The sequence below is a fragment of the Psammomys obesus genome, unplaced genomic scaffold (genome assembly GCF_907164565.1).
Source record: "Psammomys obesus unplaced genomic scaffold, mPsaObe1.curated_primary_1811, whole genome shotgun sequence".
NCBI classification, from domain to species: Eukaryota; Metazoa; Chordata; class Mammalia; order Rodentia; family Muridae; genus Psammomys; species Psammomys obesus.
Window position 1 is genome coordinate 30,054,634 of NW_026596057.1, and position 27,564 is coordinate 30,082,197.

At 37.7% G+C, this 27,564-nt stretch overlaps 1 protein-coding gene across 3 annotated transcripts; it reads right to left on the reverse strand.

Annotated features, from left to right (window-relative positions):
* Nucleotides 1-672: 672 nt before the first annotated feature.
* Nucleotides 673-27,167, reverse strand: F13b (coagulation factor XIII B chain). 3 transcript variants are annotated; one of them, XM_055624503.1, is made up of 12 exons: nt 27,048-27,167; nt 24,267-24,467; nt 21,875-22,060; nt 20,614-20,790; nt 20,092-20,268; nt 17,703-17,882; nt 17,311-17,496; nt 16,117-16,299; nt 10,441-10,641; nt 9,615-9,797; nt 1,798-2,011; nt 673-940 (listed from the first exon to the last, which is right to left on the reverse strand). In XM_055624503.1, the coding sequence occupies exons 1-12, from the start codon at nt 27,109-27,111 to the stop codon at nt 907-909; spliced, it is 1,986 nt and encodes a 661-aa protein (XP_055480478.1). In that variant the 5' UTR covers nt 27,112-27,167; the 3' UTR covers nt 673-906. The 3 variants fall into 3 exon arrangements, with proteins under 3 accessions (XP_055480478.1, XP_055480480.1, XP_055480479.1); XM_055624505.1 differs by having other exon boundaries at nt 24,275-24,488; nt 27,048-27,126; XM_055624504.1 differs by having other exon boundaries at nt 24,267-24,488; nt 27,048-27,126.
* Nucleotides 27,168-27,564: the final 397 nt, after the last annotated feature.

Consider the following 27,564-nt stretch of genomic DNA (forward strand, 5'->3'; position numbering starts at 1 on the left):
AATTAAAGCCATATTAATTACTAAAATCTAAAATCATATTATTAAAAAACTAAAATCTTGAGGTAAATGAACAGAGTATCTGTGCTCTTCTTGTATTAACAGCCAGCCCTAATGGGGACACCATGATCCTGATAATCTGCTACATATCTGTAAGTGAACAGAATGCATATCTAGAAATATAACTCTTATTTGAAAAAGAAGGTAGCAGGGTTGCTATTTTGGGTGACCCACTGATCTAGGTAACTGACATGATCATCTTGTCCACAGAACCGTCCGTTTTGTAATAAGTAATCTGCATGGCTCCAGCAACCACCTGACCTTAAGATATTATGCAGAAAGTATAAAATATTAAAACAGCAAAAGTCATCATTTGAACATGTAAGTAGTACACTATACAATAATTTGATTATTATCCTTTTATCAAATATAAGAGTTATTTTTTAAAGTTCTTTACACTTTGAAAAGTAGTCTCTTTCTAATTATGTAAAGTTACTCTTTCACTGTGTCATTATATCTGTCTTATTTCCAGTGTTTGTCTCTGATATTAATATAAATTTTGTATTAAAGGTAACAGAAAACCTTAATTTTAATGAATATAATGAACACAAATGTGTTTTCCACATACACTCAAGAAAGCAATATAGTCTGACAGGGATCGATAGGAAACAGGAATGATTTGATGAATAACTCATATTTAATAGGTGAAAGACACAATTAAGGTTATGTTAAATGTAAAATCAAGAAAACCAAAATGAGATATATTTTTGATTTATAAATAAAGAAAATATTGAGCCCATTTTCATACATAAGTAAAGCCTCAGGACACTGAACTCAGCACAGTCTTCCTAAAATTATTTTATGCAGGATTCATATGTTGGAATACTCTTTGTCTTTTTCCATTTGTTTTTATGTCCTTAAACCTTCTTGAAAAGATGTACTCCTTGATGAGAAGGGGAAAGGAAAAGGAAAGAAGAGAATGTAAAAGAATATTAATCATAATACAATGCCTACTAAAATTTTGGCAGTTAAGCATTTCATGTGAACAATGTCTTAACTAGGAACCAACGGAGCAAGTAACCATGCTTGAAAAACCATACTTCTGGTTCTATTTGAAAAACTTAATACTGTTTATTTATGTTCTTCACTATATTAATACCAGGTTTATATTTCCTTCATATTATTTGCACACACACACACACATATACACACCACCCCCATTTTCTTGGAAAAGAGGATCCGAGCTGCCAAATATTATACATATGCATTATATTATAATATTATACAAAAATCTTCTACTCTAATTTTACCATGATTAAACATAATAAGTGTTTCTAGGCAAGCATCTTAAGTATTTGTATAGAGCATACGGAATGCATTTTTAAGGCTCTCACAGTGTAGTTCCCAGAGTTACCTCATCATCTACAGCTGCACAAGTATTTCCAAAATTCTGTTATTTTACCAATAAGAAGTGCGCTTATTACCAATAAGAAGTATGATAGTGAATTTTTTCTCATTTCACAAATGAGTCAAATTTTGGACATTTGAATATCATACATACAAATGCATTTGTTTTCCAACTGTCGATGTATCACAGATATAAAAGGTAAACGTCAGCTTGACTCCAGGAAACTCAAAATCTCCCAGTGTTTACTTGAGCTTAAGACATGAAGAAAATATGATTTTCGTTTCTGACAGACATAAAGACAGTAGTGTAGAGCATAATTTTAAAGGATTTATAAAATAGCGAATCTCTTGAATAACATCTGACAAAGAATATTTTGGGTACATCTTCCTTACCCTTCTCTTTGGGTACACCTTGGATATTTCAGCTTTCCGCTGTCACACTGCACTCGAAGTTCAGACCCAGTAATAGATGTCTCAGTTATATACGCATCCCTCTTACAAATAAACTCAATATACTCTCCGTGGAGAATGTGTGGTCTTTTGTCAAAATTCCACTTCAGCTGTAAATGATTCTTATCCATTTCAACAAATGATAGTGTGCAAGGCTCTGGACAAACACAAGAAATTAAGAAGAAAAGTGCAGTGACACATCTTGTACTAGCAGCACTGACAATGCTGCCTGGCCGCAGCAATCCAGAGAGAGGCGAGCACTTCCTTGCTGGAGTCAGAAGACATGTGCTCTGCTAGTCCGCAAAGGAACCGGTGTGACACTCACTCCTGTGGTGCTTGAGTCAAAGAGTACATGGATAGTTATAAAAATTCATTAAAACTACCGTCTATTTCCTTTGCTTATTCATAAAATGTAAGTAAACTGCCTGAGGGGTGTCTCAGTAATAAAACCCTGCCTAACATGGGTAAAACCCTGTCCTGTGTATAATACTCAGCAAACACAAATGGTACCTCATACGCTTCCTTGAATTAATTCACTGCACCTTGGAGGTCATATATACTTCACCACTAGTTAATTTTTAATACACACAGTTGATTGTAAACATAAATTTCATTTGATTGAATTTTTTAAAAGCCAAAATTTTGATACCATGAAAGTATATCATCTATAATATTCCTATAAATATTATATATGATATTTATAAGATAAACCATTAATCACTAACAAGGTGGCAATGTAGAAACAAACTAGATTCTCAACAGTAATCCAAGTGTTCTGACCTATCACATCCAAAACAGTTAACAGTCAACTGTAAATTTCCAGTTAAGGAGTATGAAGTTTAGAGTCTATTTTAAACGCTAAGCAATGAAAGTATTCATGTTTCCCTTCAACTATGTATTAACATAAAGCAGGACAAAAAATTAAAAAACATATATGATAATAGATAAGTATCTCTGATTTCCCCATGACAAAAATAGAATTTTTATATTCTTCAAAAATCAAAATATCTAGCCAGGCGTGGTCGTGCACACCTTTAATCCCAGCACTCGAATGCAAAGGCAGGCAGATTTCTATGAGTTTAAGACCAGCCTGGTCTACAGAATTAGTTTCAGGACAGCAAGGCTATACACACACACACACACACACACACACACACACACACACACACACAACTGTCTCAAAAAAACAGGAAAAAATAAAAATATTTTCAAAGTGGGATTCTGGAGTCTCATTTGGCTCCTTGATGATGTGAGATTAGGGGGAACCTTCTGATGTAGATTTAAGATTTCCAGAATTCCTAAACAACATATCAACTATAGATTGTTAATAAACAGCAAAAATGTTTATTCAGATACTTTTAAAGAATGGACTGAATATTTATAAGCTAAGTGTTATATGAGAGGTACTGCAGTCAATACACTAAATAAAAAGGATTGGAGTCAGGATCTCTGTTGAATAATATTTCAATGAAGTCAAATTGAATTGTAACTTAAACCAGTGTTGAAGTAGAATAAGGTAGAAAATACCAACCATTAGAAACTGATTTATTGATATATTTAGCGATTTACTTAAAGCATTTCTTATATTGTTTATTGCCAAACATGGCTTTACCTCACTACCTGGAAGAGAATGAGCTGGAAAAATAGACGAAATACAATAGGTGATTGCCCTTAGCCACCTGCCCACAAAAGCTTACACCTGTCAGCTGTAACACATGCCTTTGAAGAGCAAAAGTTCCCAAGCTTGCTGCCCCTTACACTTCTGGAAAGTTCCAATGAGCCTGTCTGTGTGTAGTTTTAGAATCTTAGGAAAGAAGTGGGAAACAGTAAGATCTGGAGAGGACAGGAACTCCACAAGGAGAGCAACAGAACCAAAAAATCTGAGCACAGGGGTCTTTCCTGAGACTAATACTCCAACCAAGGACTATGTATGGAGATAACCTAAGACCCCTGCACAGATGTAGCCCATGGCAGTTCAGTATCCAAGTGGGTTCCATTGTAATAGGAACAGGGACTGTCTCTGACATGAACTGATTGGTCTGCTCTTTAATTACCTCCCCCTGAGGGGGAAGCAGCATTACCAGGCCACACAAGAAGACAGTGCAGCCACTCCTGATGAGACCTAATTGACTAGGATCAGAAGGAAGGAAAAGAAGATCTCCTCTATCAGTGGACTTGGGGAGGGGCATGCATGCAGAGGGTAGAGGAAGGGAAGGATTGGGATGGGAGGAGGGAGGGAACCACAGGGGGGGGGATACAAAGTGAATAAAGTGTAATTAATAAAGAATTAAAAAATAAAAGAAAATAAAAGAGTATGAACCAGCTTGCAGTTTTAGACTATAAAACGAGAGTGCAAACTCCACTTGCGATTGAATTCTTTCAGGATCAGTCCTGGCTTCTGTCCATCATGAATGCATCTCTTCTCTTCCACCATCATTGGAGTCTGAATGTTCTTATTCCAGAGAGATTCCCCAAACAGTATTGTTTTATAAAACATGTTTTATGTGAAACTTTATAGATTTTCTGCTTTCACCTATGACTAATTAGCTTATATTAGCAAAATTGTACTAAGACCTAAAAATGTTTTAAATTAAAACTATACATGAAGGCATCTGAGAACTGCCTACAGAGCCAGTGAGTGAAAAGACTAACACAAGTCCATTTGGTGAACTAAAGCTAATATATGCTGTGTTTCCTCTTGGGTCACTTTGTTTTGTTTTTGATTCTCAGCTTGGTTGAAAGGCTAGTTATAAAATAACCAATAACAGCATAAAACAAAGTTTTTGAGAGTCTCACAGAGCTGAAAGCAGAAAGAGAAGTATGTATAGAACTGGAGTTGGTAACTTAAAGGGCCCAGAAGGTAGCAAAATTAGCTTGATTCTCTACATTTTTTTCCCTTCAAGTAGTCAACAGTAGACTGTTGCAGAAAAATTGAGGAGCCATGATAGTCTGGTTAAAAACTGCATCTTTGGCATTCTTGACATATACCATTGTTGGTCTAGAAGGAGGTACAAAAACCAAAGTTTTAACACAGAACCATAGAAAAGAAGCAGCTTCCTTTCTAATTCCAACTGGAGCAAGTCCAACTACCTCAATCCTAACCTTTAGCCATAGAATAAGATCACATAGTCCTAAGTACCTAAATTTGTTCACATATAACATTTAATATTCAATCTTTTGCTATACAAATAATGAAAAATTACCCTGGGAAATAAAGTCCTTCACCATGGTACAGATTTGTGGGGTTTTTTTGGGGGGGATAGGGATACAAAAACAGGCGTGGTAACTATGGACCAAAAGTTGATGTCTGTTGAAAAACTCAGATTTACCAAAGAAGGTTTAAAATGGATGTTCTAGAAATGGAAAGATATTAACTAAAGGACTCATGGTGCCGGAAAGTGCTCTGAAGGCTTCTGGGAGAGAGAGCACATCAGCAGGATTAGCCATCATTCCACTCTGCACACTACAACATAGGTGCTCTGGCATATTAGTGGCATGACTGGAGGTTACTAACTAATAGCTTTCTGGTTGGGTTTGAAATCTGATTCATGGTTAGCATTGTAATCCTGGGTGAAAGATGGCTGAGAAGGTCACAGGCCAGTGAGGAACACAGGAAAACAGAGAAGGTCAGAACATAAGTACAACAGTAAGTATGCAGATGGTTCTAAAAGACTGTTGCATGCCTAGTGGTTGCCTACCAAAACTAGAATGTAAGTCCTTATTGCTGAAAATACCACACATCCTGGAAGCATGATACAGAAAAGCAAGCTAGAACTGAACTGGAAACTTCCTCCCTACTGGTCAGCTTCCATAATCACAGAAGATGCAACGCAGGCTTCTGGGAGGGAAGTCAATGGTCTTATCTAGCTATGAATTCTATGATCTACAAGACCAAGCTACTAAGCAAAATGTGCCAACTAATGAAATAGTGACAGTACTGTTGTCAGGGTACCTAACTACACTTTAAATAGATTTAAGACCCACCGACAAGAGGAAATACATGCCTGGAACAATAAATCTGCTCAAAAATCTATGGCAGTAAAGATCTCATAGGCAAGGGGAACTAAATACTGTTATTTAACTAAGTTGATATAGCAGCAAGTTGCATTCTAACTCTTTATGTTTATATTCAAAGATAAATGCTCTCAGCCAAAAATCAAAGAATCTTTTCTTTCCAGTGAATGTTGTTAACCACAGACACGAACGCCTATGAGGTGCTGAGGTTGGGTGAATGAATGCTCAGTGTTAACCATGTCATTTGTACCATGCCCTCTAAGACCTAGGAAATACAGCAGAATAGGGAGTGGAAAGATTGTAGGACCTGAAAAACAGAGGGAAGAGCTACAAAGGGCACCCCATGGGCAAGGCACAGCTATTGCAATTACAAAGTCACGGCAGCTGCGTGAGTACACAGTGCCTGAACTGAGTACACAGTTTGGCCCCTTCAACAGTGTGGCTGATGGAGGAGGGCCTCTGAAATTCTACCCCTCATTGATCAAATGTTTGCTACTGATAGATCCAGAGAGAGTGCAAATCATTTCATTCAGCTGTGTACCCACTATTGGCTCCCCCAGGCAACAGTAGATGGAGCCAGTATAACGACCACACTAATGGCCCTGGTTAAAGTAACTGAGTCACAAAACTAAAAGTCATGAATCGAGGAAAGGAGCTGCAGGAGTTAGGGGATGATAGGGCTTGGAGGGAGATAAGAAAGAGTTGGGGGGAACAGGGTAATCAGAACACAGCATATATGGGAATGAAATTTTTAAATAACTAAATCACAAAAAAATGAATATTGTCAGACAATAATGCTAACAGTAACTCCAGGCCTTAAGCTGCATGTACATTTCAAGGGCACAGCACACGAATACAGTATTCTAAAAGAAGAAATAAAAAGAATAATCCACATCAGATCTCAGAAACAAAGGTGTCATTATAAAATCTATAATAACAGTTAAGGGAAAACCAGAGAAAAGTATAAGCAAACTTGTAGATGGTAAGATTGTTAAACAAAAAAGGTAATTTGTCCATAAGAAAGTTGAGAGAAAAAAAGAATATGAAACAGGTAGAGTAATTTATGAATGTGGTAAATGACAGCTATTATATAAATATGATTTGAAATAAATCAACTGTACAATGCTTATAGACATACAACGTAGGACAAACCCACTAAAATCTGTGCATCTAAAGAAACCAAGCAAGAGAGAGGACCATAACTAAAATGCTCAATCCCCACCTGAAAGGCAAAGAGGATGGATATCAGAAGAAGAAGAAAACAGGAAACAACCTAGAAACCTGCTACAGAGGGCCTCTGAAAGCCAGAAGAAGAAAACAGGAAACAAACTAGGAACCTACCACAGAGGGCCTCTGAAAGCCTCTGCCCTGCAGACTATCAAAGCAGATGCTGAGCCTGTTGGCCAACTGTCAGGCAGAGTGAATGGAATTTTATGTAAGAAGTGGGAAATAGTAAGAGCTGGAGAGGACAGGAACTCCACAAGGAGAGCAACAGAACAAGAAAATTTGAACACAGGGAACTTCCCAGAGACTCATACTCCAACCAAAGAGTATTCATGGAGATAACCTAGAACCCCTGCACAGATGTAGCTCATGGCAGGTCAGTGTCCAAGTGGGTTACCTAGTAATGAGAAGAGGGACTGCCTCTGACATAATCTGATTGGCCTGCTCTTTGATCACCTCCCCCTGAGGGGGGAGCAGCCCTACCAGGCCACAGTAGAGGACAATGCAGCCACTTTTGATGAGAACTGATAGACTAAGATCAGAAAGGAGAGGAGAACCTCCCCTATCAGTGGACTTGGGGAGTGGCATGCATGCAGAAACGGGAGGGAGGGTGGGATCGCGAGGGGAGGAGGGAGGGGCTTATGGGGGGATACAAAAAGAATAACGTGTAATTAATAAAAAATAAAAAAGTTAAAAAAAGGATTAAATGATATGTGAAAATAATTATACATAATAAAAAAGAAAAAAGAAAGCAAAAAAATAAATAAATAAATTTAAAATACAAATCTAGAAGGTTGAAGATCAAAATATAGAAAATTTCCTGTTGTAGGGGAGGTCAGTGGACTAGGGAAGGAACAAAGATGAGAGAGGAGGCTACAGCCATGATACAAAGTGAATAAATTGTAATAAGGAATAATAATAATAAAGAAAAAATTAAAAACTTCTCTAACAGTCAAGCTAAAGGGGCCAAATCAGCTACTATTTGACTAATACTAGAGAATATAAGAAATGACTCTTGGGAGGGGATGAGGGAGCAGGATACAGCTGGGACACAGAGTTAACAAAATGTAACTAAAAAGAAAAATTAAATTAAAAAAAAAAGAAATGACTCTTGAGAAATATGTTGTAATAGGCAGCATCCTACATTGTACTAAATATGTAAAGACAGAGTAAAAAAATAAATCATGTGTGCTCTTAATAATAGGAAAGTGATATGTTGAAAAGATGGTCACTAGACTACTGTTTGGCTCCAGACAATGGGATTTCAATAAAGTTTTGTTTATTCTTTAAAAAAAAAAGTTTCAAAATCTGAATCTATCAGATAGAAAAGCAGACCTAAAGACAAATAGAAGAGCATAGTATTTTTATTTTAAAAAGAGTGTTGTCTTAAAATAACATAGGGAAGCTATCAATATTTTAACTGCTTTGGTTTTTCTGCATCCAAGAAAATAGTGTGAATCTGGGTGTTTTGGTGTATGCTTGTAATCTCAGCATTGAGAGAGGCAGAGGCAGACAAATCTCTTTGAGTTCAAAGCCGCCTGGTCTACAAAGTGAGTCCAGGACAGCCAAGTCTACACAGAGAAATCCTGTTTTGAAAAAACAAAACAAAACCCAAACAAACAAACAAACAACAGAAAAAAAAAATGAACTTCTCCCTGGCAGGGCTGCCTTGCCTGGTTTCAGGGGATGAAGATATGCTCTGTCCTGATGTGACTTGATGTGCTGAGGAAGGTTAATATGGAGTGAGGGAAGCTTCCCTTTTCTAGGGGGGAAGGGAGAGGAGAAGGAAGAAGGAGAAAAGGGGGGCTGGCTGGAAGGAGAGGAGGGAGGAGACACACTTGTGATGCAAAGCAAATAAAAAAGGAAAATAAAAACATTTTAAAATAGCATGACCATACGAAAGAAAATTGAAAGAATTAAAATGAGAAAAAAAAAAAACCTAACTGTACAAAGAATTACCAGAAGGTCTCTTAATAACTGATAAGACAGAAAACATAAAACCTCGGTTTCTGAGATCCGTTATGAATGATTGTATTCTCTAGGCCTCTAGGAGAGTTGCATATTGTTTTCTCCTTCCACATGCTGAATTACTGTACCATTCCCCCTAATGCAACATGTAGTTTAAGGCCTAAAGGTATTATCAGCAATATCTTTGTCCGACAATCTTTTTTCATTTTTTTAATGATTAATTTAGCAATTTGAAAACTTCATGCATCATAAAATATATTCTGAATATTCTTTATATTGTATTATAGTATCAATCTCACTGGATAATAATTTCTCTATAATTTTATGTTTCATTTATCTTAAAACCTAACATCAAATTAGTATGTGATGCACAGTTTGTGCTTAATAAGCATTTGTAAGCGTAGATGGACTAAAGTTATACAAAACACAGAAGAAAACCAGAAGCCTGTGTTTAAATAGGAGCATCGATAAAACAAGCAAAGGAAACGAAATCTCCTATCAGCATCACCTCACTTCTCAATGGCAGAGTGAAAGGGCTGTTTAGCAGTACATACCTAAACACAGTGGTGGTGTAGTCCACACCCCATCCCTACAAAAGGCCTCCGGAGACCCTTGTAGAAAATGGTTATCCAAACACCGGTATTCTACCGAGGAGCCATTTTCATAGGAACTGGCTGACGAGCTAACTATATCTCCATTTCTTATCACTGGAGGAGCCGCACACACCCCTTTAGATTCTGAAAAATAATTTTACAGAACACAATTGCTACAATGAACGTCCAGTTTTTGATGACTGCTACAAAAATAAAATGAGATATTTCACTAACTTAAAAATATTGAAAATATTTCTGCAATAAACATCACACTACATAATGTATTATCATAGTTAGAATTTCATGTTGTAAAACCTGAATACATATTTACAACTAGCAAATATTAAGGATATTATTAATATTTTCCCTTTTGCTCAAGCCAAAGATGAACATATATAAACATTTCCCTTAAATCATATACCTTCCATATGTATTATCTTGCTTTTGTCCCATTAAAAGAAATAGCCCAAAGATCCAGGGAATAAATAAAATCTCTCACATTCTGCCCTAAGCCCTTTCTTGAGACAAAGGTTCCCAGCAAGTCCTGAGTGAACGGAAGCTTTTCAAGGCTTCTGCATGAGGAACACCAGTCCTCTGACAGTTCTGGGGGTACTTACGGAGCCTCGCCATTTCCTGTCACAACTCATCATGCAGTGGGGATTGCTCAGCTTAGCCAGCCTTTGTGAGCGTGTGCTGACTGAGCTGAGACCTGAATCCCCTCCAACTGTTATCAGAAGATAAGGCTACAGACACTAACTGAGCAACACGTCTAAAGTTAGCCCGTTACCTCTTCTAACACACACGGGGTATCTCATATCTCCTCTATCGCACTGCACGGATACCTCGGACAGTGGGCTTCTTGGAGACAAGCCATATCCCTGTTTACACACGAAGTCTATTAGGTCTCCATGTAAAATCTTGCCCACATGTTCCCACTTCATCTGTATGTTATTCCTGTTCATGTGATCCACATCAATAGTGCATGGCTCTGAAAAACAAAATGTTCTTCTAAAATCATAGGCACGCTGACTAATATGTAAGTAATACATCATTTAAACAAATATTATAATGGGCATCAAAAGTAATATTTTACATTAGGCATTCACCCTTACTAGTAATCACACATCCATGTTAGATGAAGAAACATGTAGAGATACAAACAGGAACTGAGGGTATTTTCTCACTGGCTGTTATATCGAAGACTCATTTAGCTGCAGGTTTCAGCACATAGGCAAGTACAGGAGTCCATGGGGCAAAGGATTACTTACTTTTATAACGTTCCCCTAGAGCGCGGATGCTCTCAGGTAATACATAAGTTTACTGCTGGGGATGCTGACATGAGTTCGGCCTCGGAGGCACCTAGCTGGCAGCATTTAGATGGGATACCTGGACACAACTCAAAGCTGGTTTGGGGTGAGGGCAACAGATTTGCCCCCTAGGAGGGCAGAAATAAGGACGACCATTTTTATGTATCCTTCTTACAGCTGCAGGAGACAGAGACCAAGCAGCAGAAGAGGCACGGCTAGACCTTTGTGGAAGCAGCAGAAGGAAGAGGGTTCAGGGCTTGCTTTCCCAACACAGCGGGGCCTGTTAATTCTTTGTCTCAAGGTTCAGGGCTCATAAATTTCTCAATCTGGTCTTAAAGTATGGGCCCATGATATGACAACATAGATAATATAGAAATTTCATGTTGTGTATAGAAACATTTTTGTTTTGGTCCCAAGTTTGGGATGTGGGACTGATCAGATGGTCCACAGCAGCAGACTATTTGCCTCATGAGGGCTCTGAGAGGAGCTCTTTGCCAGCTGCAGATAGTTTGAATCTGAAGACTCCAGAGAGAGAATAAATGAGCCCAGAGAGTGTGGAGGAGCTCCAAGAAAGAACAAGGCTGCTGCTGCTTCTCCACTTTGGCTTCTGTTGCTGTTGATGAAGTGAGACAAGAGGTTAGAGATCTCCTAAAACGAGGACTGGACTGGCTCCCAGGAAATGAATGACCCTAGCCAGCAGGAAGCAGCTAAGAAAACTGTGCTCCTCTCCTACTAGCCCTTTCTCTCTCTTTCCTGTTTTTGGGATGCTGGAAGAAATTGGAGTGGAGTAGGGAGAAGGAAGTATAAAGAATGTAAATAAAAGAGTTTTGCTTTTTTAAGTATGCCAGCAACTAAAGGACTATATTGAAGAGATATGGAGACAGTGGGCAACTTTGTCCTGTCCCCGATTTCAGTGGAATTGAATTAAGTTTCTCTCTGTTTAGTTTGATGTTCGTTATAGGCTTGTTGTATATTGCCTTTACTATGTTTAGGTATATGCCTTGTATCCCTAGTCTCCCCAGGACTTTAAACATGAATGAGTGTTGGATTTTGTCAAATGCTTTTTCAGTATCTAAGGAGATGATTATGGTTTTTTTTTTCATTCAATTTGTTTATATGGTGGATTACATTGATGATTTTCTGTATGTTGAACCATGCCTAGGATGAAGCTTACTTGGTCATAGTGGATAGTATCTTCGATGTGTTCTTGGATTCAGTTTGTGTTTTAGTGAGTATTTTTTGTGTCAATGTTCTAAAGAGAAATTGGTTTGAAGTTCTCTTTGTTGGATCTTTGTGTGGTTTAGGTATCAAGGTGATTATGGCCTCATAGAATGAGTTTGATAATGTTCCTTCTGTTTCTATTTTGAAGACAAGCTTGAAGAGTATTGGTATTAGCTCTTATTTGAAGATCTGGTAGAATTCTTCACTGAAACCATGTGGCACTGGTCTTTTTTTGGTTAGGAGACTTTTAATGACTGCTTCTATTTCCTTAGGGGATATAGGACTATTTAATTTATTGACCTAATCTTGTTTCAACTTTGGTAAATGGAATCTATCAAGAAAATTGTCCACTTCATTTAGCTTTTAAATTTTTGTTGTGTGTAGGCTTTTGAAGTAGGACCTAGTGATTCTTTAGATTTCCTCAGTGTCTGTTGTTATGTCTCCCTTTTCACTTTTGATTTTGTTGATTTGGAGAGTGTCTCTCTGCTGTTAAGTTAGTTTGACTAATTTGTCTGTCTTGCTGAATTTCTCAAAGAACCAGTTCTTGGTTTCATTGATTCATTGAACTGTTCTCTATGTTTCTAATTTATTGATTTCAGCTCTGGATTTGCAGGTGTGCTATTAAGTTGCTTGTATGGGATGTCTCCAATGTCTTTATGAAGGCAGTTAGTATTTACTAACTTTCCTCTTACCATTGCTTTCATTGTGTGCCATAAGTTTGGGTATGTTGTACCTTCATTTTCATTGAATTTTAGCAAATTTTAAATTTCTTTATTTCTTCTCTGACACAGATGTCATTGAGTAGGGAGTTGTTCAGTTTCCATGTGTGTGTAGGCTTTTTGTTGTTTCTGCTGTTGTTAAGGTCCAGCTTTAGCCCATCATGATCTGATAGAATACAGGGCATTATTTTAATCTTCTTGTATCTGTTGAGGCTTGTTTTTTGATCTACTTTATGGTCAATTTCAGAAAAGGTTCTATGAGGTGCCAAGAAGAAGATATATTCTTTTTCGTTTTGGTGAAAATTGTGTAGATGTCTGTTAAGTCCATTTGATTAATGACATTTGTTAGTGTCATTATATCTCAGTTTGCCTTCTGTTTCAGTTGATTTGTCCTTTGGTGAGAGTGGGTTGTTGATGTCTCCCACTATTAAAGTGTGTGGATTGATGTGTGATTTAAGCTTTATTAATGTTTCTTTTACAAATGTGGATGCCCTTGTATTTGGGGCATAGAGGTTCAGAACTGAGATGACATCTTGTTGGATTTTTCTTTTGGTGAGTATGAGTGTCCTTCCTTATCTCTTTTGATTACTTTTGGTCGAGACTATTTTATTAGCTACTAGAATGGCTACTCTTGCTTGTTTCTTGGGTCTGTTTGCTTGGAAAACCTTCTTCCAGCCCTTTACTCTTACGGAAGTTTATCTTTGTGGCTAAGATGTGTTTCTTGTATGCAGCAGAATGTTGGGTCATTTTTAGACATACATTCTGTTGGTCTGTGTCTTTTTACTGGAGAGTTGGGTCCACTGATGTTGAGAGAGATTAATGACTAGTGACTATTAGTTCCTTTCATTTTGATGTTGATGTGGTACTTGTCTACTTTTAGTTTTGCTGTAGTGAAGTTACTTATTTCCTGTGTTTTCCAGTGTATAATTAGCCTTCTTGGGTTGGATTTTCCTTCTAGTATCTTCTGTAGGGATTTGTGAATAGGTACTGTTTAAATTTGTTTTTGTCGTGGAGTATCTTATTTTCTCCATCTATGATGATTGAGAGTTTTGCTGGGTGTAGTAGTCTGGACTGACATCTGTCTTCTTTTTGGGTATGCATGACATCTGTCCAGGTCCTTCTGGCTTTCATAGTCTCTGCTGAGAAGTCATGTATTATTCTGATGAGTTTGCCATTATATCTTACTTGGTCTTTTTCCTTGAACCTTTTATATTTTTCTTTGTTCTGTACATTTAGTGTTTTGATTACTATGTAGTGGGATGATTTTCTTTTCTGGTCTAATCTATGAGGTGTTCTGTAGGCCTTTTGTATGCTTATAGGCTTCTCTTTCTTTAAAGTGGGAAAATTTTCTTCCATGGTTTTGTTGAAAATATTTTTTGGGGCCTTGGAGCAGGGAATCTTCTTTTTCCTCTATACCTATTACTCTTATGTTTTGTCTTTTTGTGTTGTTCTTGATTTCTTGGATGTTTTATGTCAGGAAATTTTTTAGATTTAACATTGTCTTTGAAGGATGCAAAAATTTCTTTCATTATATCTTCTACACCTGACATTCTTTTCTTCATCTCTTGTATTCTGTTGGAGATGCTTGCCTCTGTGGTTCCTGTTTTCTTCTCTAAGTTCCCCCTCTCTAGGATTTCTTCAGTTTGTATTCTCTTTAATGTTTCCATTTTCATCTTCAGATCTTGAACCATTTTATTTCTTTTACCTATTTGTATTTTCCTGCCTTTCATTCAATTCCTTCACCTGTTTGTTTGAACTTTCCTCTATTTCATTCAGTGATTCAATTTTCTTTCTAAAAGCCACAATCTGTTTAATTGCAACTTCCTATATTTTTTATGGATTTTATTCACTTCCCCATTATCATCTTCATAAGCATAGTTTTAAGGTCATTTTCATGAGTTTCACTTGTGTTAGGGTATCCAGGGCTGTTTGCCTTTGGGTTACTGGGTTCTGGAGATGGCATATGGCATCTCTAGAACAAAAGCTTAAGCTTTTGTTTTTACACTGATTGTGTTTTTACACTGTCCTTTAGACATCTGGTTGTCTCCAGCACTGGTTGGTAGTTTCTGGTGCCTTCTGGAGACCTGGGAGAGGGAGCGGTGCAGGAAAAGTTCTGGGCAGGAAGCAAGATGTTTGAGCAGAAGCCCTCCTTAGATTGGTGGGTATGGTTTCTGACTGGTGGGTTATTTTCAAGGAATTGCTGTGGCTTTCCTCAGGTGTATGATCCTGTGGTCTACCTAGACTCTGCAGGAGCCCCAGGGCTCTCTTCTCACCAGCGGGAATCCCAGAGACTGCTGCCCACAACTGGCTTTCTTGCTCTGAAGTTAATGAGCTGCAGGTGACCAGACACTGTGCTCAGACACTGTGTTTGTTGGGTGCTGCCATCCTGAAGAACCAGGGAGCCCGAAGTTTCTCTCCCTTCTTCTCTAGGGAGAGAAGTTGAGCTTTGGAGTCATCTAGGGTAGTTCCTGTGGCTCCCAGGTGTCAGGAGGCCTGAGGTTAAAGCTGTATGCCCTATTACCCAGAAGGTATTCACCTGCTGGTAAGCACAGCATGCAGACTGGTGGCTAGTCTGCAGGAACCCAGGAACTCTCAAGGATTAGCCAGGTGACTTGAGGTCAGACCCAATTGTTTCCCTCAGGAAACATAGTCACTAGTGTTTTGGGGCCCACAGTTCGGTCTGTTGATCACTGTGCTGTCACTGGGGACCTGCTGATCTGACACAGTGTGAGATCTGTGCCACCATCTTGGATCTCTCCCCAACAATATTTCAAAGAAAGTTATGAGATGTAAAAAAGGTGACCATTTAGTGCAGAAGAAAGTGAATCAAAGTCATCAGCAATGTTCTCTGCTAAAAAAGATGTTCAATTCTCTCCTCCTGATTGTCTAAGGGTGTTACAGATAAGGACTACAGAGAAGAAGTCTGCACCCCTGTGAAACAGCACATGAAAAGGACCTCATCACAAACTTATTCTTAATGTCCCTGGATTGTTTATCAGTTGTGCCCCAAATAACCAATATATGTTATTTATATTTTTTCACAATAAAGTTAATATGCAAAAGACTTATGTAGATCCATACTAGGATGTGACACATCTCCTACTTAAATAAATCAGGGAAATGTATAAGAAATAATTTTTTTTGTTGTAAACATTATTTAAAAAAAAAAAACAACGTACTACCAAAATAAATTCAATTATGTGTTTTCATTCTTACCCAAGCAAACAGGTGGAGATGACCACTTTCCTTGTTCACAGCGAGATGTTTTTGATCCCCTCAATAAGTAATATTCATTGCATCTGTACTCCACCAAAGATCCTGTTGTGTAACTTGCTAGTAACCCATCAACAATAGCACCATTTGCTATGTCAGGTGGAGGCTTACAGTTCTCAATATTTTCTATGAAAAAGGATTGTTTGAAAATTTAGTAAACCCACAATACAGTAACATAGTTATTCAAAACATGGTCTCTCAATATTTGTACTATCACTTGGGAAAATTGTTCCTAAGTTAATCAGAAATAGAAAAGTTTTTAGCTTAAGCATTCTTAAATGTATTAATCAAGAACAAATTTGTGTACATTTCTTCTTTTTTTTGATGGTAAAGTGACTGCCAAGGATGTTCTTAAGTGTTTAAAAAGAACCTAAGAATTTTGGTTCATTCTAAAATTGTACTGAGCCGTACACAATACCATCTTCTTCCTTCTCCTTTTTTTCATACCTATTCTCTAACACACTGATGAAATATATCCTCTCTCCCAGTTCCTCTTTCATGGGATGATTTTTTTTGTATGTAATAAAAGGTAAGCATGGTTGGAAATTTTTTTGTAATATCTAATCAAAACATGAGAAATATGGTAGGAAGGGTGGCTAACAGAAGTGAATATGGCCTCAAGATATCCTTCAGTAAAATGAAACACCAATGATGTGCCCCTTAGAAGGTAGAAGGTTCAGAAAAGTAAGCTGCGAAATTCTAATCAGCAGGATTTACATCGGGTCTAGGAGAGTGCCCTGTATTGACCATAATCCATTGTGTGTGTGGGGGGGGGAAGCAGGTTATACTCATAGTCATGCACTAACCAGACATCCCTCTGCTTGCTTCTTTAATAAAACACATCGCACATAAGTGTGGTCATTTAAAGTGCACAGATCACAGAAGTTTCACAACAGCTTAGCACTAATGCACTTTAAATGATGTTTTTGATTCTGAATTGTTAATTTGCCCTAAATTCTATAGATACATCTACATACTCAAAAATTCACACAGTGGGTCCAGTGGCTCTGTGTCTCTAAATTTTGCAAGCATTAGTTGGCACTAATTTTGGAACTTGGAGGCACAGGTCCATGAACAGACAGATTAAACAGATGAAAGCAACACCATAGGCTGAAATGTTAGAAGTAGCACACCTACCAACACACTCGGGGGGGAGCGTCCATTGGCCACGGTTACAAGTTACTGTACTCGATCCTCGGAGTTGGTAACCCCTTTCACATTTGTATGTCACCTTATCCCCACTGTAGTAGATCTCAGAGTGTGGGTGCACGGTGCCATTCTCAATGGAGGGTGGCTGCTCACAGGCCACCTTCTCTTTTTCTTCTGTGAAAGCACAGTTAAAGAAAGAGACTAACCATAAGCACTTTAGAAGACATTTATTCAACACATAATCAAGTACAGAAAGTAGCCTGTGTAGACTGTGAATAAAGAGAAGGGAAACAATACATATGCATGAGAATGTCACCATAAAATTCATTATTAAATACACAGAATATTAACAAAAACTAATTTAAAAAGATTTTACCAACCAATACATTTCGGAGGTTCTGTCCACTTTCCGTTTTCACAGAGCAGCTCTTCTGAACCCTGAATAATGAAATTAAGTTCACATTCTATATGAACTATTTCTCCATGACGGTAAGTTGTTGAATGTGGTTGAATTTTGGAATTTAGAGGCACAGGTGGAGGAGGACATCGATTTCTTCTTCCTTATGTAAAAATATCAGCCTATTTAGCCATAGAATTTTTTAAAAAGATAAAGCTTTATTGGGGATATTTATGGTGTCAAGCACCATAGAAAACATGGCAGATAGACTTGAGGAACACCCTTGCCTAACTACTGTCTGACACTTCTCCATGAATGGGACATGTCAATTGTTTCTTAAGAAAAGACGATGAACTAGCATGTGGTCCTGTTACAGACACGATGGCCAACATAAATTCACAATGCCATTCTTGCTGAAAGACACTCTCCCCACTGGCTTTGAAGAATCAACCTGCCATCCTGTAGGAGGCCAGAAGGCAAGGGTTAGAGGACTACGTTGGCCAAAAGCCATCCATCAATACTGGCTCAGCAGCCAGATCATGGAAAGCTGTCAACACCTGCAATGGATTTGGAGTATTAGTGCCAAGCCAAGCCTTCAAGGTGGCCCTTACATAATGCAATAACCAAATGAAGCCATGCCCACACCCCTGACCTACAGAACCAGTAAAGCAATACTCCTGGGCCATCTTGAGTACTTTACAGTCGCCATCTCCTTTAGTCCTAAATAAATTTCTCACATATTTCATCCTGCAAAGCAGGATAAAGAAGCTAAGACTGTTCTCTTCCACTGTTACATCCACAACTTACTCTTCTGCGACTAAGTACCCCATTCAGTCCCCTTTGCAATGACACTTATCCTATTTAGGATCCAAATGAATAACTTCAGATGAGAGCCACACCTCAAAACCTACAGTCACTCCTTTAGTTCTTTTGCCACATAAGTTTACTATGCTGGCTCCAGGATTAGGATGAGGATATCTGGGGTTGTAAGTGTATTGCTTAGCACACTATAGTTATACACAATAACTATTAACTATAAAATTACAGACATGTGGCCAATACTGAGTTTGACAGGGTGCAGAACAGGCCGTGCATCTCTCATGGTTTTGAGACAATATGCTACAGACAACTTGCTAATAATTCCCCCCATACATTTACTACAAGGCAGTTGGACTCAACTAGGAAGTTGGTAGACCTTCAAAGCCATTGATCAATACTTGCAGTGCTGTGATAGGTACAGACACTGACACCCATGTCCTGTCCAGACACCTCTTCCTTCCTCTGGCATCTATCTCAATTATGCTTTTGTGTTTTACTTCCATGTCTTCAGCCTGCCTGTCAATAATAGCACTATTTCTTATATTACAGCAGAAATGGGAGATACACACCTTTTGCCTCTCATCCCGCATCAAATCCTCAGATTTCTATTTATTTTCAGAGCCAGTTCAACTATTATCTGTCATGTCGATGGATATGAAAGTGAGAATTCTCTCACGCTGTACTAATCAAAATTGGGAATGTTTACTCATACACTTGTCCTTGAGTTTCCTCTGACACATGCAGCCCTCTGTGCTATGAACTGGCCTCTTCTGAAGGTAGTCAGGGTGCCTCTTTGAACACAACCAGTGATTGAAATCCAATCTTAGCTATTATGTGTCTGGACTGCTCTAACTAGATGGCTGACCACATTTTCTGTTTTTGTTTCACGCTAATATTCTTCTGTTGCGTGCGCTTCCTACTCCACAGTTTTGGAAACGGACTTTTAAACATCAAGAAATATATGGCCAATTAATAAAGTGCCTCACGCAGGCACAGACTGAAAATATGTAACACATATTTTTTTTTAAATATTAAACATAGGGTTGGGGAGATAGTGGGGTTGATAAAGTTGCTTGCCTGGTAAACTTGGGGAGTTAAGTACAATCCCCAGCACCCCTGCAGAAGACAGACACAGTGGAGGTGCCACAAGGGAGGCAGAATGGAGGAACCTGATAGCACTACCTAAACAGACCAACCGATTCAACAAGCTGAGGTTCAATGGGAGGACTTCTGTCCAACACTTAAAAGGAGGGAGACCAAGGGAGGCACTGGGCAGGAACCACTAGTCTCCCATGCACACATGTGCACACACCCACACAAACACGCGTACAAACTACACACATATCTACTCAGATAAGTGCATGCTAAATATAGCACATAATGCTTACTACACAAATGCATACAACGCTTAGTTTCTCCACATAGAATAGTTCATCGACTTGATATGTAGTAATTATTCTAAAAAATAGTTCTGGAATTAGAATTAGATATGGTCATTCAGAGATCATAGAGATTAAAGCTAATTTTCTAAGTATAAAATTTTTCAAAATTACCTTCACAAATGGGAGATTCTGGATACCAGCCAAAGTTATAGCACTGAATTAAATCAGATCCACTTAGATAATAATTTTCATGACAGAAAAATTGAACTACATCTCCTTCTTCATAGGTTTGTTTTACAGGATGAAAATAGCCATTTTCTATTAATCTCAAAGAAGAGCACATTAACTCTAAAAATGAAAGAATAGATCAAAAATAACAAAACATTTAATTTTTCAAATAGTATAATTCACTTCTATTTAAAATACATATCTGGAATAGATATTAAAACAATTGCTATATTCTGCTCGATAAGCTTACTAATATATTTTATCTTGGTAACTATCAGCAGTTTGAATTGAACTGAATTCCAATAGCTACAATGAAGGTTTTCTATTTGAGAGCTTTAAATGACCAATGTCTACTATTCAATAAATTACAACTGAAAGCAAAATTAAGCGACATGGAATGTTACTGACAGAAGCACTTGTATGAGATGAACCTGTACAGTGAGAAAGTTCTCCCTGAGCACCTACTGTGGCACTGTGGCCTAAGGGACCACCCGTGTGCATGGCACTCTGCCTCCTCAGCCTGCTTCCCTGCAGCGCTGGAGTATCCAGGAGCACAGGTATACTGCACTCTGCCCTTCACTTTGAATATTCTCTGCGTCGTCGAATAATTTCCATGATCCAACTCAGGGGCCAAACATGTCTCTGAAAAGGTAAACATTTATTTTATGAACCCTGGTAAGCTTTGTCGATGTCCCAGACTATTAACAAGAAGTCACAATGGGTATCACATAGAATGTTAGCAATATATGGCAAAGTCAACTGATGCAAAATTGAAAACATCACTTTGCCTTTGTCTCTGTGATTTCATTTTCACACTCTTGTAAGCTAACTCTTATCAGTCTTCTACTTTGCAATATTGGTCAACTGTACTTGACCAAAGGCCTCCTTTCAAATGAAGTCCTGTGAAGCTTGTGGGTTATGAGGACTCTGCCACTAGGGGAAATGGCTGCAACTGGCAAGGTGGAGCATGTTCAGACCTCAGAAAGTTCAAAGTTGAGACTGCAGGAGTGAGGACTGCTCCCTCCCTGTCCTGAGGTTGCATGCCCTGGTGCACTTATGAGCCTGCATGCCCTGGTGCAGGACAACCCCCAGGTCTCAAGGTAGTCACAGGTAGTCATGTGGCTGGCACCTGGATGCAAACAGAGAGCATCACTGGCATCCCGGCCACAGCCAATAAAGTACATTCACCCCCAAAACCCCCCCTCCCCAGGGTTCATATAGTACTTGTTTGCCATGGAAGGATCACTAACAAACAAACCAGCACAAAATAGTGTCTAAGAGTTGTTGTTTCATTGGTATAGCTCTGAGCTAAGAGAGCTATAGCACTAAAATCCTTGGAGAAGCCCCTCCCCCTTTGCCCCCAGCTGGACTGGAATCCTGCAGAGCTACCTGTCCTTACTCTGTTCCCCTCCCTCTTGACTAGGAGACTGGCAGTGTCTGGACACCCCAAGAGACAGAACAATATTTTGATTAAGTATGATTTATAATAAATGGAGGGTTTTTTTGTTAGCATTTGAGCACTTTTTTTTACTAGTCCAAAGTAAGATCAGATGAGGCTTGCTGGAATTAAGAATACATGGATTAACAGAACACAAGCATTTGAAAATAACAAAATACTGTCAACTTCTCACACAGAAGAGACATGGTAGAAAATACAGAATAAAACTGCCTCTCAAGTAAAGCATTACCCTTGTAGCTGAAAAACGTTGCATTCTTGTGTATGTACCTTGCTCCTTCCTGCAGGCTGGTTGAGAAGACCACCCATCAGAAAGACACTGGACAACCTCCTCATCTTTTCCTCCAGTGGTTTTGTATCCTGAAGTGCAACCATAGCGCATATTCTCTTGAATTTTGTACAGCACTTTCCTGTCAGCGACATAACCGTTCCTTAGGTCAGGCTTCAGACATTTTTCTGTGTTGTAAAAATAAATGTGTTTAGTTTCATGATGACATTACAATGTCTATCTGCTCAATAATTAAATCTGGATTATATAACTTTACTAAATTGAAAAATTAACACACACACATAATGTTACTCTTAGTTGGAATTTTGAGAAGTAAAATTATTTTCACTCTAGAATTCCTTGATTTAGTTTAATTTGGAAATATCTTACATGCTCTGCATAATGTTCCTTTGGAAATGGATTCCATTTGACATCAACTGTTTTTGTATTTACAAATTTCAATTTTTTTTATTCTTGACACATCTATGTCTGTGAATTTATTTTTTTATTTTCTTTTTTATTTATTTTTACATTTTTTTTCTTTATTAATTACACTTTATTCACTTTGTATCCCCCCTGTGGTTCCCTCCCTCCTCCCATCCCAATCCTTTCCTTCTTCCACCCTCTGCATGCATGCCCCTCCCCAAGTCCACTGATAGGGGAGGTCTTCTTTTCCTTCCTTCTGACCCTAGTCAACTAGGTCTCATCAGGAGTGGCTGCACTGTCTTCTTCTGTGGCCTGGTAATGCTGCTTCCCCCTCAGGGGGAGGTAATTAAAGAGCAGGCCAATCAGTTCATGTCAGAGATAGTCTCTGTTCCCATTACAATAGAACCCACTTGGAGACTGAACTGCCATGGGCTACATCTGTGCAGGGGTCTTAGGTTATCTCCATGCGTAGTCACTTTCTGTATGTATTTCTCCTCTTAACACATCTTCTTTTGGAAAATGCGCTTGTGCAAGTAAAAGTAATTTCTTCTTGATCTACTTGATGTTTTATTCCATTGTTTCATAATGTAATCAAAACATTCTTAATGGATCATTAAATAATTCTAAACTATCTTCCTGTAAAAACTTTATTCATTCATTATTTCAGAAAATATTTTGGTATCAATTTACTGCACAGGATCCAGGAGTTAGCAGTTGTAGAATGACAAAGTCATATATATGCTCCCCAAAACTTTTGAGTTTACAATCAAGTTTTTGGTAAGTATATGCAAAAGTAAGGTACAATATTATAAAATTACCTTCATGTTAGAAATCCCTATAATTTTTATAAACCACATTACTGTAACTTCTTGACAAAGCTATCTAGAAGGGTTAGGAAATTTGTTAACGGTTAATATTAGCACAGACACGTTTAGTAATAGCTGTATGGCACAAAGTTCCTACTGAAGCAATAGTAACTCCATTTTATGCAGAAGAAACAGGTTAAGAATTTTCGCATCATTCTTAGAAGGATGGTGCAGAAAGCACATGTAATCAGTTGACTACAGAGATTCTCTCTTGACCTTTCTCTTCCCATGCCATTCTCTGTAATGTTCTATGTCTTAAGATAGCAAGTTCAAAGAATATGACTTCTCTCTATGTAAAGTGAGATTTACATTATAACTCTGTGTTTATGTTAATAGAAAAAAATGTCATGGTTAAACTCTGGTCTGTCCTGAAATCACAGAATGAGTGGTTATGAAATACTCTGTTTACTAGGTATATTAACCTCAGCTACTACCATACCAAAATTCCTCTTCTAAATGGAAATGACTGAATGTAAGCCTTTTACTCTGGAAAACAGGAATTTGGGGGATTCTTGGCTCAAGACATTTTACCTAAGCACAGGGATGCCAGTGATAAAATGACACATAGTGCCACTAAGCAATACAATGAGGCCATTATGTTACTACTCACAAATTGAAAGCCAGTGTGCAGAAAAACACAGCTTCCAGTAGATAGAGAAATGAGAAGTGGCCATGTAAATGAGTAACAAATAGACACACACACAAAAAAAAATACTAATAATAAAAGAAAGAAAAACAAAACAAAAAATAGCTCATCCTTTATGATGCTAGGTCTTACATTTCGGCTTCCTATTAAAGACTGTGAATATGAGAAGTTCCTCCTTACTTACACTAGCCTTTTACTTGTACAGATGCATCTGTCATTTCCAGTGTGAAAAAAATAATAGTTTTCGACATTTCTTCACAAGGACTATTAAAAACAAAGAAAATGACTTATGGATATAAGTTCATCATTTACTGAATTTCATGGATGGTATTTTACAACAGTAAGTTTGCTGTTATCTATACTAAGTTTAATCACTGTTCACATTTAATATAAATAAACATTTTCTTCTTACAAACTAGTTTATAAGCATTGAGCTGACACCGAGGAATGACTTACTGAAGCACCTTGGCTTTGGAGACCAGCCTTCTGTTGTACACCTAATTTTCTCTTCTTGCTTTCCACTTTCGGTTGCATAGCCAGCCAAACAGAAGAATGACAGTTTTTTGTCTATGCTCATTGGGAAGTAAAAGCTTTTAAATGTATAATAATATTGGGCAATCCTTCCATTTTCCACAGTAGGAAAATCACACTGTTTCTCTGAAATGAGGAAAACTCAAGCTGAAAATGGAAAAACATGTAAACCCATGAAACTTGATGAAACAACATTCCTAAATATTTTTTTTTGCAGATTCTTTAGTTTGCACTTATTTCCATAACCTAAGTTTAGAGGTGATATTTTGACAATCTAAGTATCTAATATCATGCCCTTCCCTCTTTACATAAGCTGGCAATTCTGAACAGTTGTGTCACACAGAGTAGCTAACAGGTGATTTCTTCTTGGAACCTTGTCCTAGCTTTGTAGAACAACACTCTCATAGACACAGAGTGACATCACATATGCATTTTCAACATTTCTGGAAGTCACATTGGTAAGAGTAAAAATAACAATAAAAGCTCAATTCATTTTAATAACAGGTTTTATGTAATCTAATGTCTTGAAGTGTTCTATATTTTTTGTTGTCACTTTAAATCCAGCAGATATTTTGCTCACAGAAGAGCTCTGCTTGGACCAGCTGTTTTCAGTGTGCAATAGATGTAAGCTGACACTCTGTATTGGCAGGGAGTTGATTCCAAGACTCTCTTGTAGTTGCCAAAACCCAGAGATGCTCAAATCTCTCGTGGTGCAGTGATTAAAATTTCCATACAGCTTACACATATCCACCATTTATTTAAGTCATCCCTAGCTACTTAAAAAATAGTATAATTAATGTCTGCCCATCATTTTATGAATGTGAATTCAAATTCAAGTTTTGTTTTTTGGACCTTCCTGGGCTTTTTTTTTTTTTTTTCAAAGATATCCATCTGAAGTTGGATGAACCTGCAGATGGGAACCCAGAGATGCAGGTTGCCAACCTTGTGTGGCTTGTGTCTGCTATATCAGATGGCACAGTTCTAGAACAGATGAGGGTCCTTGAGATATGGAAACTTACACAATTGTGAAATAAGAGGCTTGTCATTTAGAAAAGGGCCATATAACCAATTAAAATAAAAACTTTCAAAGAACAACTTTGAAAACCAGAGAACAAACATTTAGCTTGACTAGTCATTAGAAAATTCACACTCAAGTCACCATTATATTACTGTAATACCACTAAAATGGCTGATAGGAAAATGACAAATTCTTACAGTGAACGAAGAAGCAGGACCCCTCATGCATGAGAAAACATGTTGGAGAGATTAATTCTGTATGGCGACATATAAGAAGTTACCTCATGGAAAGTTACACACTGAGTTCAGAAAGAGAAAGTGTGATTATATCAGATTGGCACTATTCAAAACACTATTAAACTTCAAACAACCTAAGTTCATTTTAATGGCAGCAAGGATAAATGGCACAGTTTAGAGCAGTGGTTCTCAACCTTCCTAATGCTGTGATCTAATGCAGTTCCTCACATTGTGGTGACCCCCAATCATAAAATTATTTTGTTGCTACTGTGATGAATCAGAATGTAAATATTTGATAGGCAGGATATCTGCTATGTGACCCTCCAAAGAAGTCGAATTCCATAGGTTGGCTAGTTTAGACAGCTGTCCAACAGAATGGCCTTGACAAAAGCCCACAATTTTCAAATCATCCTCAAAAGCATAATGGTAAATGCAAGAAGCGAGTTGCATATAAGCCATGTGCCTTGATTGAGGAGGCACAGTAAGCCATGGTAAAGACGTCAGAATGGTCACCTCTGTGTTTTGCTGCCTTAAGTGGAAAACAATGATAGCATCGGTCAGGAGTGAGAAAAATAACAACAAACAAACAAACAAACAAAAACAGGACAGAACCATAGGCACCGTAACACTGTTGGCATCTAATGAAGCATGTACAGTAGAGGTCCCCAAGAATTCTAGTATTTCCCAAACGCAAGCACGAGGAGTTCATCATGGAAAGACCCAAAGTAGCCCTGCTATGGTGAAGAGTGATGATCCCAAGGGACACTGTTCTGGTCAGAAAGGGCAACACCAACCAATGAGCAGACTGTCCTGGGCTATACATCAAATTTGTATATCAAAATTGATATCTCTAAACAATTTGATTTATAGCATTATTTTTGTCAGAATCACCTCTGGAACGTTTTTCTCCTCTAGTACTCTTGTTTCTATAATCAACTGTGTGGCCCTAAAAATAATCACTACTTAATAACTCCAGCCCCCCAAATGCATCATGAGTAGAAATCTTGCTGGTGGTTTTGTTCTTTTTCAAATTTCCCTCATTAAACTCTTGCTATAAGAGGAGAGAACTGAAATCTTGCAAATGTTAGTATTACGCATGAATTCTAGCCTAAAATTATACTTAAGGCAAATACATGAACTCCAAACTACTTTATATTAACCAGAAAAATCCCCTAAAGTAATTAGATCCTGATTCTCCAGGCCTCCAAATCTAAAAAAATAAAGGAGTTGGCTTTGATTGTTCAAGTTGCACTACTAAAAAAATACCACACTTGTTTTGTCTGAAGAAATTTTATCAAAATGTTTAAACAAGTTACAGTTATTTAAAGCTTGTATTACAAATTAGTATATTAAAATGAAATATTAGATTAAAATTCAAATAGTATGACATTTAGACTCTCCATTTTCCATTTATATTTTAGAGAAAAAGAAATACTACTAAATTAACTTTACCTTCTGCATAGAGTTCTCCTGAGATGGTTAGTATAATAAGAAATGGCAAGTATCTCGACCTCATCTTCACCAGTACGTCTCATGAAGATTTTTACAATCCTAAAGGACCCAGGATTTCATTCCTAAGTACACAATACTTCTGACAAAACAAGTTAATAATTACAATGTCTGTCTAAGTGCCTTTGGAACAAGCTAACATTTTAAGTAAAATATTCTCAAATAATTTAAAATAATGTACTGGTAGTAGCTAACAATATTTTTCATTCTGGGTTTTTTTTTTTTAAAAAAAAGAGGCAACAATGCCAATAGCATAAATAATGAATACAGGCTGAATAAGGAAGGGTACCTTTCAAACCAGATTTCCAGCTGTACATTCCTAGGGCAAAGTCCACCTGCTCACTACTGTTTACCAGCTTTGAACAGAGCAAAGGTGAATTTAGGAGCTTGAGGTAATGGAGACCAGTGTGAAAATACATTGTCTGGACTGCAGTCCCCAAAGGCAGAAATGATCTTTTCT

Bases quoted from the DNA above. Each gene is read 5' to 3' on its own strand.
- F13b (XM_055624503.1), bottom strand. From the start codon at position 27,111: ATGAGGTCGAGATACTTGCCATTTCTTATTATACTAACCATCTCAGGA. The intron at 20,791-21,874 runs GTACATACACAA...TTACCTTTTCAG, and splicing joins AGCCTGCAGGAAGGAGCAAG to AGACATGTTTGGCCCCTGAG. The intron at 9,798-10,440 runs GTAACGGGCTAA...ATTATTTTTCAG, and splicing joins CCCCGTGTGTGTTAGAAGAG to AATCTAAAGGGGTGTGTGCG.